At 41.4% G+C, this 11615-nt stretch overlaps 2 protein-coding genes across 2 annotated transcripts in view; one reads left to right on the forward strand and one right to left on the reverse strand.

Moving 5' to 3' along the window:
• Positions 1 to 6743, forward strand: part of DLAT (dihydrolipoamide S-acetyltransferase) — a gene marked incomplete at its 5' end in the record, with an annotated part of 7146 nt that extends 403 nt beyond the window's left edge. Inside the window, 12 exons of the mRNA XM_010189133.1 lie at positions 68 to 192; positions 301 to 457; positions 1610 to 1736; positions 2112 to 2302; positions 2807 to 2969; positions 3210 to 3277; positions 4037 to 4129; positions 4225 to 4332; positions 4898 to 5013; positions 5300 to 5462; positions 5626 to 5762; positions 6460 to 6743. Coding sequence (XP_010187435.1) covers positions 68 to 192; positions 301 to 457; positions 1610 to 1736; positions 2112 to 2302; positions 2807 to 2969; positions 3210 to 3277; positions 4037 to 4129; positions 4225 to 4332; positions 4898 to 5013; positions 5300 to 5462; positions 5626 to 5762; positions 6460 to 6589 — 1578 coding nt within the window. The remainder of the gene's footprint in view (positions 1 to 67; positions 193 to 300; positions 458 to 1609; positions 1737 to 2111; positions 2303 to 2806; positions 2970 to 3209; positions 3278 to 4036; positions 4130 to 4224; positions 4333 to 4897; positions 5014 to 5299; positions 5463 to 5625; positions 5763 to 6459) is intronic.
• Positions 6744 to 9627: 2884 nt separating this feature from the next.
• PIH1D2 (PIH1 domain containing 2) lies at positions 9628 to 10917 on the reverse strand (the record flags this gene model as incomplete). The annotated part of the gene is made up of 3 exons (XM_010189134.1): positions 9628 to 9774; positions 9891 to 10156; positions 10675 to 10917. Coding segments are annotated over 3 exons (656 nt in total), but the record flags the coding sequence as incomplete, so codon positions are not given.
• Between the last annotated feature and the right edge of the window lie 698 nt (positions 10918 to 11615).

Here is an 11615-nt window from a genome sequence, read left to right on the forward strand (position 1 = left end):
AGACTGGAAGGGTCTGAGCTCACTGGTCTTTTCCATTGCTATAATGACATCCTGTTCTCTCTCAAAGGTGGAGACAGACAAAGCAACAGTTGGCTTTGAGAGTTTGGAGGAATGCTACTTGGCCAAGATCCTGGTGCCAGAAGGAACAAGAGATGTTCCTATTGGGGCCATAATATGTATCACAGTAGAAAAGTATGTATTTTGCTAATCCTTGAGATATTTTTTTCCTCTTGGGTGCCTCATGTGAGAGGCTTAGGGACAGTCATCTGACTCATTTTGCCATTCTGTATTTTTTTGTAGGCCTGAATATATTGATGCCTTTAAAAATTATACTCTGGATTCTGCAGGATCTGCCCCCCCTGCAGCCTCAGTGCCTCCCCCTCAAGCTGCAGCTCCCTCACCACCAGCTCCGCCTTCTCCTCAGGCTCCTGGCAGCTCTTACCCTCCTCATATGCAGGTAAGAGAGCATTCCTAGTGATTTAAGGCTTGTTGCATTCTTTTTCTGTCTAGCTTAAGGGCATTTTGTCATAAATACTATCTGGAGTGGGAAGCTATTAGCTATAATTGCAGGAGTGTGTGCCACTTGAATTGTTGCATGCTGAAAGCAGGTGTTTGGGGAGGTCCCAGAAAGCTTCTTCCAGAAAATTATTTTAGCATTCTAGCTGCTAGTAGAGGAGAGGTTTGTCTCTCCAGGTGGTTATGGGGTCTAGAAAAACCTGCTACATTTGCATTATTTGGACAGTTCTGGTATAAAAAGACCTTGTGTTAAGTGTGAGTAAACTCTGAAGGCCCTATTTACATCTCGAAGCAGAACTAAAGTCTGTGATACTCTGATGACCACACCAGATGTGTTTGTGGGTGACTAAGAATGAGTTGTATTTGTGGATAATCTTTTCACCTTGTTTAGATATGGAGGTGTCCATCCACTGGTGTTGTGTTTGAGCACTTTGTAGTATTTCTGTGACACTCCTTTGAAAAAGAAAATCTGAAATACTAAGCCTGTTTCCACAGATGATGCATGTAGGAACTGATTCATAAGATGTTATGCAAAGTCAGTAATTGAACAAAGAATTAATTAGTTTTTTTAATCTGACCTGTATTTTAGCTACTAAACCTGTTTACTTCCCACTGCTTGCCTTATCTGTCCAGTTTTGCTCTGAAGCTGTACTCAGATGCTGTATTTGTTGCACAGCAACATGCATGTGCAAACCTGCAGCATCTTGGAGTGCTTATTGGAAGACAAGTCTATATGGTTTTTAAAGGGGCCAGATATATTTGTCACAGAGAAAGTGACCTGCTTCAGTCTTCCTTCTAGCCTTGCAGATAGCAACTCCAAGACACTCCCAATGTGATGGTGGTAATAATTATCTTGATTCATAGATTTCTTGCTCTTTGTTTTTGTTTGCTTTCTTGCTCAGGCCTTGGTAAAAGAAGCCAAAGTAGCAATATGGGACAACACTGTTCTTTGCTGTAATGGAGCCAGATCTAGGAGTGCATTAGAGGCTAGCTACTTCTTTAGGTTGGCATCATTTAGTCGGGAGTTAAAACTGTGCTCCTGTTCCTTTTGGATTACCAGAATCTGATTCTCTTCTATTCTGTGGCGTCACAGGTCACTCTCCCTGCATTGTCACCCACCATGACAATGGGCACAGTGCAGAGATGGGAGAAGAAGGTCGGGGAGAAACTGAATGAGGGAGACTTGCTGGCAGAAATTGAGACGGATAAAGCCACAATAGGTGAGTCAACTCCAAAGCCAAGAATAAATGAGATGCCCTTAAAAGGGGAGGATCCAGAGTAGCCTCTGTGGCAACTGTGCTTCTAGCCACTCAGGGCATGAAGCTGTGGGGCAACTAAAACAAGTGGTGTTAACCTCTCATTCTGTCAGAGAGCTAAACATTGGAGCTCCTAAAAACACTTAACGTTTCTTCCATCAATCCTTCATAGTAATGTACAGTGCATGGAGATGTTTCCCCACTAGTTGCACTGAAAAGGATTCTCTTGCCTACTAAATACAGGACAGGGCTTTCACTACCAAAGTCTTTAGAAGCAGCTTTTAGAAGAACTTTCAGCTGCATCAGGCACCAAACCAGGTCTGTTTCTTTCCCTTATAGGGTTTGAAGTGCAGGAGGAAGGCTACTTGGCAAAAATCTTGGTGCCTGAAGGAACAAGAGATGTGCCATTAGGAACAGCTCTCTGCATCATTGTGGAGAAGGAGTCTGATATTCCAGCCTTTGCTGACTACCAGGCCACTGCAGTAACTGACATGAAGGCACCGGCTCCTCCTCCTCCTCCTCCTCCACTGGTAAGGGCCATTCTTACCATGTGAGAGAAGTTATGGGGACCGTTAAGAGGTCTGATCTGAACTGTTTTTCTGGCTTGACAGTGTGAAACCCTGGCTCCAACAAGAATGTTTATGATTCTGTGAATGCAAGCCGAACATGTGTGTGGTGATGGGTGACCTAAGAAGTGATCGCTAGTTTTCCCTCCAAACACTGGAGCAGATAGTCTGTTGTAGAGATTACAGTCTCTTCTCCAGCCTGATGCTTGTGCCACTTCTAATGCCTCATTGAAAACTGGGAGCATAAGTCATTTATTTCAACTGTTTCTGGAGTATAGTTCAGCAGCTTAGTTGGCCATCTTCCCAGGAAGCTTATGATTTAATTTCTGGCACTGCAAAGCTTCGCTGACTTAGTGACTATTTTTGCTGTTCTCTTGACTGGTAATTAGAAGGTCCTGTTCTCTTACTGTACCTTCTAAGCTTTTGCTTGATTATCCTGAAGTTAATAGCTTTGATTCTTCCATTAAGGTGGTGGCAAGTCCTGCTGCTGCTCCTCCTCCCCAGCCCTCTGTTCCTTCCACTCCAGCGGTCCCCACAGCTGGGCCACCTCCCCGGAAAGGAAGAATCCTGGTTAGTCCCCTGGCAAAGAAAATGGCAGCAGAAAAAGGAATTGACCTTGCCCAAGTGAAAGGTAGGTTGCCCTTCTGCTTTCTTGCTCTCACTATCAAGTGCCTGTCCCTCTAGGTGCATACTTGCCTATTCTCTTCCTTCCTCCCTGTCAAGAACATCCTGACTGTGTTGCTGTTCTCACCAGACAGCCTGGTGTTGCTCTGTTAAATGACTTCTCTGTTGAATAAAACTGGTACCTGTAGAAGCAATGCCCTGTTGCAAATAATTGAAATCCTTTTATGTTTTTCTTTGACACTTTTAGGTACTGGACCAGATGGTAGAATTACAAAGAAAGATGTGGAGTCATTTGTACCATCAAAGGTTGCTCCAGTGAGTAGGCTTGACATCTGTAAGAATGGATATTTTATTACAGTGATGGAAATGCTCTGTAAAAATGCCATTACTGTATGGAACTGTTATGGCTGGATTGGTTTGGTTATGATGCTGTGTGGGCTATGGTTACTGTTAGGTTATAAAGCTTAACCTGTCAGAAACACAAAGTTTTTTCCTTGATTTGTCCCTTTGGTATTTCACTGAGAAAAAACAATTGTGGGCTCCCAACCCTTCGTTTGGTTGCTACACTGTTATGGATTGAGGTAAGCCCAGTCCCAACTGATTAACATTGCTGAAAAGAGGCAGGTGAAATGAAAGCCAGACTTATGAACCATCTGCTGTCATTGTTGCCACAAATACGTTCTTACACCATTGCTTGTCTTTCATATGAGATGATGGAAGTGTTGCTTTGCGTACCGCTGGAAGGGATGCGTCTGAGTGCAGTTTGAGAGTGCCCTGTAGCATACTTCTCTGCTCTGTGTAAACCAGACATCTAGCAGGACTTACTATTCTGGGAGCTTCATAGCAGCGTATATCAGTGTTGCGTTTCTAAATCACTCAAGTACTACATTTAATAATCGAATGTAGAACTTAGAGAGAACCTAGTGGGTGCTGGAGAGGTGAGGCTAGAGAATAGAAAGTGCTGCTTTTAAGTGAGAGGCAACTTAACCTTAGCACTTGTCCCACATACTCAATTACCCTGTACAATGGTATGTGGATAGTACTGTGGATTACGATGTCTTTCTCTGATTGCAGGCTCCAGCACTAGAGGCAGTTCCTGCAGCTGCTGCAGTTGCAGCAGCACCAGTGGGGACCTTCACGGATATCCCTATCAGCAACATTCGGAAGGTAAGAAGATTTTATTCCTTGCCAAGACCATTATTTGTGGTTAGGAATTTTCCAAATTGATTTTTTTTTTCATCTTTTCTATTGTATACCTGCAGGTCATTGCTCAGCGGTTGATGCAGTCTAAACAAACAATACCTCACTACTACCTTTCTGTTGATGTAAACATGGGAGAAGTACTGGTGCTAAGGAAAGAACTCAATCAGGTAAAGCATTTAGGCACGGTGGTAAGAGCGTGTGTGTGAGGAAAGCTGCGTTCTCTCACCGGTTTGCCCACCCTGCTTCTTGGTGGTATGCCATTTTGGCTTGGGAATAATAGTCTTTTCAGTGCCTTTTCTCCCTGTTGTGGATCGGCTCTGGACTGTCTGTGACAGAATGAGACTTTTTACCCAGGTAGTCTGCACTGATTTCTGACTTCCCTAAGAGGGCCACTTTGTACCCTGCTTGGTGTTTTTCAGTTCTTCCAGCTGGAACGTAGGGCAAAAGGGTAAAAAGGTTTTTAAGAGTAAAAAGGGTAGAAAATTTAAGCAAAATAATAATTCTAAGCCAAGTTTGGGGAAAAACAGGCATAAAAAAGACTGTACCATCTTATATTATGAAGGAGATGTATTCACCTCTTAAATTATCTTGACATTCAAACATTAATGTTTAAAAGTAGTGTGATGATGTCCTAATATTTTCTGTAAACAAGGCTGCATGGCAGTGATGATCCAAGTTACCTGAGGTAATGTGTGGGAGAGAAACTGATGGCTCAAATCTCTTTATTTACAGGAGGTCTCGGATAACGTTAAGCTTTCTGTCAATGACTTCATAATTAAAGCTTCTGCTCTAGCATGTTTGAAGGTGCCTGAGGCAAATTCTTCATGGATGGACACAGTTATTAGGCAGTAAGTCTATGGTACGGTCGAAGCCAGAAACTTTCTTTGTTCAGTAGAGAGTTTATGGCAAAATAGTAGACCTTCCACAGGGATTTTGAGGAGGGAGGGGAACAGGTATACTGCAAAGGTTGAGGGGCTTTCATTGAAGTGCTAAGAACCTCATATCTAAGACTAGTATGCCAACTGAAATAATTGTTGCAAAATTAATACTCCTTTAGAGTTGTCTGAACCATTCTGAAATTTTTCTTCTTTGATACCATGCTAGAATAACTGGCATCTCCTTTGTGTCTTGCAGAAATCACGTAGTGGATGTTAGTGTTGCAGTTAGTACTCCTGCAGGGCTTATAACTCCTATTGTGTTTAATGCACATATAAAGGGCCTGGCTTCCATTAGTAAGGATGTGGTTTCTTTGGCGACTAAAGCCCGAGAAGGTAAACTTCAGCCCCATGAATTCCAGGTGAGAAACTCAGATTGCTGTTCAACATTGCTGCCCTTGACTCTTGTTCAGAAGCCCTGCTCAAAATGAGTAAGGCCTATTTTGTGGTGTTTCAGCCACGTTCATTAATACTCCACATGAAACAGCTTTTGTGAATTTGACGATGATTGTGCTTTTCTTGTAGGGTGGTACTTTCACAATTTCCAATTTAGGAATGTATGGGATTAAAAATTTCTCTGCCATAATCAATCCACCTCAAGCCTGCATCCTTGCAGTTGGTGCCTCAGAGAAAAGGCTAGTGCCAGCTGATAATGAGAAAGGGTAAGTATTCATCTGTTCGGCGTATAACAAGCTTCTGAAATAAAACTTTGAAATAATGGCTAGTTTTCTAACACTTCCATTTGATTATCATTTTAAAAAAATAATTGTTGACATGCTGCTTTCAGTATCTTCTGAGAAGGTACGGTGAGTCCTTGTATAAAAGGGTCATACAGGCGATAGAGAAATGCAGTGACTGATGAATGATCTGCCCTACATTTATTCTTGTAGCTTCTTTGCAGGTTGAGGACAGGCTGTTTCTTTCTTTGAGGGGTAGGGTTAATCTGTGGAAGAGAGCCTAGAATCCAGTTTAGGCACCTGTTCCTCTTTTACAACTTGCTTAAACTTCCATTTAAGAAAAACCTAAGGGATGGATTATAATTCAAGTGTTCTGTATTAATATAGTCTTGCTTGGAGCTTGAACTAACATAGACCCAGGAGAATGTTCAGGATTCTTTAAACATTTTAACAGTCCTAGGTACTATCACTGACACGTGGGGAAACTGGAGGTTACCAGGTAAAATGGCTCTTTTTCTTTGAAGTGCCCAGGGAGAAACATCTGTTACTAAGCAGCAACTGCTGTTGCTGGTTCTCTGATAAAAGCTTTTTTGCTTTGTTAGTGGCACTGAATTGGAACTGACTTGCAGAGAATTGTGTTAACCTGTTTTTTCCTTTTTTTGTTTTTCCCCCCTCCTTTCAGATTTGATGTGGCCAGTATGATGTCCGTTACACTTAGCTGTGACCATCGTGTTGTAGATGGAGCAGTTGGAGCACAGTGGCTTGCTGAATTCAAGAATTTCCTTGAAAAGCCAGTAACCATGCTGCTATAATTTAACCGTGCAAGCAAAATTTTCCTGGGTCACACTGTTTTGTTTTAAAAAAGGTATTTAGACTTTAGTGCTCAGACTTATTAAAGGGGTTCCTTTTTATTTTAAATATGTATTATATTATCTGGTAATGTTTTTACCAGTCTGTACAGAAAAAGTTTGCAAAAGTGCTTTTCAGAGCAATATTACAGCTACACTGTATTTTTATACAGTTAGTTAACTTGCAAACTCTTCCAAAACAGAGTTAAACATACCAAATTTTAAAATTGTCCAGGCAGTATGCATACTGCCATCTGCTTCTAAATGAGGGTGAACCAGGGGGTGCATACCAAGCAGTTTCATGACCTCGGTGTTCTCAGAAATTTGAATTGTCTCTTCACAGGAGTTCAGATTAGATAGTAACTGAAATGTGCAAGTTAGTAGAAGGTGAATTCCCTTATTATCCTGTTCTTGGCTGGAGTAGGCAAGTATGTCAGATGCACTAAGGGACTGAAGCGCCTGGGAGTAGTTTCTCAGAGGCCACGTGCTAGCATTCCAAATCTCTCTTGGAATTTGGCACTGGTCTGGACCTTCTCAGCTTTATGATCCCTTTTGAGCACTTTAAAGTAAGGTGAAAAAGAGCACTGATATCTGTGGGGTCACAGCTCTCAGATACCACAGGGAATGTGCTGTCTTCTCTTGGACTTTCACTTACATGTGCTTTTTGTATGAAAACTCCCTAATTGCTAGTCCTCTTGCTAAGTTAATCTCGAGACTACAATGCCATGGAAGTAACTGTTTTGCAGAATGTTCAAGAAAATCTGTGTGCTGGAACCCAATATAGGCAAATCACACGTGCTAATAATCCCATCAGTGGATATTAATGATGTGATGACTCGAATGTTTGGAAATTTTTTTTCAGGCATTCTAACATAGGAAGCTCTGAGTTAGTCACTGGTCCTGCGGTTCTTCCCTGGATTGTCTCATGTTGTCCCAGCCTCAGTAAGCTGCAGAATGTGTTATCCATGTATATATTGTATGTAAAGTGCTTCAGTAGTTTGTTGGACTTGTGTCCAGTTACCCCAGTCATTGTATCCTCAAAGGGGTGCAGTGCTGAACGTTCTTAAATTCCACTTTCCACATGGAAATGTTAATGTAAAAAGGACAACTGTGTAGTCATTACAAAGTAATCAGGAGAACTAAATAGGAGGGGAGAAGTCTGAAGGAAAATAAAAAAGCTAAAAGAAGTTAAAGCTGATCTGTTGTTCTGTATATTGCATTAAGTACCATCTCCTGTAAAGTTCTACCAAATTCACTAAAGATATTGAAAGAAAATACTGTGGAAATTAAATATTTTTGTGGGAACTATTTAATGTCTGTTTGCTGTGATACCTGGTTTTCATGCCTGGCTTAAGCAAAAAAGTGCATTAAGTTTTTGTTCTTTCTTTAACGATCTAAAATATTTTGGTTCCAGACTTGTTCCAGTGAACCTATGGTCTATTAAATGTTTGGAACTGACAACTACTAAAACATGTTCCAGTGCTTTTCTGTTCGGTCATGCGTGGCTTACTGAACTGCTATAGCACAGTCAGAGCTGTTTAGCCTTTCAGTTTGATAGTGACACTCACCCTATTAACCTTAATTTGTGGTCACAAATGTTCCAGAACAGTGCTTGCTTTATTGCTATAACGCAGCAGTGAACTTTTTAATCTTTCTGGTTTCCTTGCTGCAGTGTTCCCCAGAAACTCAAACTCTGGCTAAGGAGACCTATCACTTTCTTCCTGCAATGGGAACACACCAAATAGTTTGTCCTGTGGAAACACTCTCTGAATGACACTCAGACTCTGGAACACTTGCAGCTCAAAAAATGCTACCTATCTAGTGTGTGTGCTTGGCGTGCTGATAGTGACTGCTGGTACTGCTTGCCACAGGCCAGCTCAGCTCATGCAGTGATACAGCTTCAGCTTGAACTTGCAACTATAATCACTGAACAGTGTTTCAATGCAGCCTTCTAAGTTGCTTTGAAACAAAGAAGGGGGAAAGCTACAAGTTACTGCTCTTCTCTAAGCCTGTGTTTTAAAGTTGCAGCTTAAAACCAGTTTGTCTGTTTCTGTTTCTAATCTGATTCATGTTGCTACGGAAACACAGTTGGTGCAAATGTGTAAGGAGGACTTAAGACGAAATCAGTCATGAAACTAAGATCACGTAACCTTTTGTTTGTCCCTTTCTCAATTAATTCTAGTAATGCTCAGCAATCCTTGAACTTGTTTTGTGTTGCTTTGTAATATTTTTGTGTGTGTATTAGTGTGAACTCGTGCAGATGGTTTTCCTCGTTGAAGTGCTCCAAGACAGGTTTTGGTTGCTAGCTTCATACTAAGTGTTCCTGAGCTTTGAATCTCTATGTGCTGTTTCGAATAGTACAAAATAGGTCTGTTGTTTTATGTTCTCATTCAGAGATTACCAAACTGTATGAAGTGAGGTCAAGCATATTCAGTGACTGAGAAAACTACAAAGCCTGTTCCAGTTAAGATGAGCAGGGGTTGTCCTAAAGAGAACAGCAACAGCACGCATGGCAGCTTGTAGAACTGCGTATGGCACATGTGTTAGTTGTTCCAGCATTAAATACATGAGGGCTGCTCTGACCATGTGAATCTAGTAGTCCATTTATTTAGCAAAAAGATGTCACAACTTTTATTGCTGTACCTTAAGGCAAATTGAATGATGTTACAAAGCATGCATTTATGATTCTTTACTACAGCTGTTAATGTATTCAAGTACCCCTTGGATATTTACAGTCTTAAACTTTTTCTTTCCCCAAGTTTGGCGGTGCTAGTGTTCTTCCAGACGTTTTCTACACGCCTCTTCTAAAGGTGCCTGAGGTATTCACCCCTGAAGATCAGAAGTTCAATTAAAAAAAACTCAAACAACACAAAAAAACCACCAAAAAACAAAACCAAACCAAAACTAACTAAACTCATCACCATCTAAAACTTAAGATTCTCATTCTGGGCTTTTGTTTTGTTCTGTCAGCTGTGAACATGAACTGGACAGAATGCAGTCTTTTAGGGCTCTGGCTTGGCAACTAGCACTGTGATAAACAACACCCGTTTTCCTCTGTTAAATACTGCTGTAGTTGTTTCTTCATCCACCAGTGCTGGCAGATCTAGTTGTAATTTGTATTTTTCAGGGACTTCAATGATTATGTCATCCTAAACCAAGAAAATGAAAACACTTGATTAACTATTTGACAATGAATTAGTAGTGAGCATTTCTAGGAACCAGGTACTAGACAGAGAACACAAGATGATTCTTTCTGCTGTCTTACCTTTGAAATTCTGAAATCACACTCAGAAACATAGCTAACCTTAGGCAATTCAATTCTGAGTTCAATTTTGAGTGGTCTCTTGCTTGCGTCCTTCACAGTGATCATTTCATAGACAGGAGTACTTAGCTTCTCTGGCATTTCAGTACTGGTAATTTCCTCTATCAGATGCACTTTAGACTGTGGCGCGCTTTCTTCCTTCAGCAGCACAGGAGCATTGCTGCAGTCCTCAGCTTCCATAGTGTGTAGCAGCTGATCAAGTGTCAGTTCTTTCAAGAAATACAAGTTTTTCACACATATCAGTTACTAAGAACTGTAATGTTATGCCACTTGACAAATATATCAAGGTTTTATCTATAATTAATTGTAATTAGCAGTTTTGTCAGCTGAAGACTGTTACTGGCAGTTTCTGCTTTGCCTGTGATTTGGTTTTATTGCCAACAGGTTAAAAGCTGTTGTTTTCTGAGTACTAGTTACAGCAGCAACCCCTTTTATTCAGGTTAGAGCAAAAGAGACTTGGCACCTCAAAGGATTAAACCTTAGTAGAATTTCCATGTCTAATGGATATAGGAAAAAGGGTGTTTGCTGTTCCAGTGTCAGAATGACACATAGGCCAGCAGGGTTAAACTGATGTCCGGTGTGAATACTGCTGCTTTATTCTGAATTCTTAGAAGCATTTTGTTTATGCTTATTGGAAGAATTGGAGTTAGAGAGATTGAGGCTTGAGTAAATTTGTTGGATCATGTGATAGGTCTTGAAAGAATAGCAACAGCAGGTCTCTACATACCCTTTGTGTTCTGACTGAGATGTGGAGTTGGATTCTGCCTTCCTTTTAGACGTTGCTGCATGGTTTCTAGGCTTCCTTTCAATTTGAATGATTCAATGGTGTACAAATCGGAAAGAATAAGGTTGCATCGTTTCTCAATGAATTTAAGTGTCAAATGGATCAAGTGCTCCATCTTTTCTGGGTTTTCTTCTCCCCTCTGAAGAACATCTGGGTTATACGCAGTATCTATAATGCTGTAAAGCTCTGTAAAAATAAGTTACGTGTCAGAATTATTGCTATGGTACCACCTGCCGCTGTTCTTTATAGACACTTGATTTAAAAGCAAAGCAAATTCATTTGTGGCTTCTGGACAAAGAGCTAATTCTATCAGCCTTGTCTTGAGATGGCACATGGATTGCCATGTGCTGATCCTGCAGTCTCCATGAGCATGGGACCATGATCCAAGTCAACATGGATATATGTGGTCAGAGAGGTTCCTAGGGTGTAAGTACTCTTAGGAATTTTTGTCTGTCTTCAGGGTGGGTTTGTTTTTGTTTTGTGGGGGTTTTTTGGTGGGTTTTTTTGGGTTTGGGTTCTTTTGGTGTTGGTGTTTTGGTTTTTTGTTGGTTTTTGTTGTTGGGTTGGGTTTTTTTTTGGGGGGGGAAGGGATTTGGCTTTGTATTTTCAAAAAGGAAGGAGTCGTTTAGAGTCGGTGTTGAGCTATGCCTGTTGCATCCCTGCCTTGCTGCCCCCACCCCGAGCGAGAGCTGTCCACTCAATGCACTACCGCGGGAAGAAATGAATCCGGGAAAGAAAAAGTGCCTCGGGGGCGAGCCGCAGCTCTTTTCAGCCGTACCTCCCTCGCCAGATACTTCTTCTAGCGGCCCCACGCTGACGGGTGTGGGGTCTGTAGGGGCACTAGGGGCCGGGACCCTTTTCCAGCTGCAAACGTTGATGAACAG

This window comes from Mesitornis unicolor, unplaced genomic scaffold, assembly GCF_000695765.1.
Source record: "Mesitornis unicolor isolate BGI_N332 unplaced genomic scaffold, ASM69576v1 scaffold10357, whole genome shotgun sequence".
NCBI lineage: Eukaryota > Metazoa > Chordata > Aves > Mesitornithiformes > Mesitornithidae > Mesitornis > Mesitornis unicolor.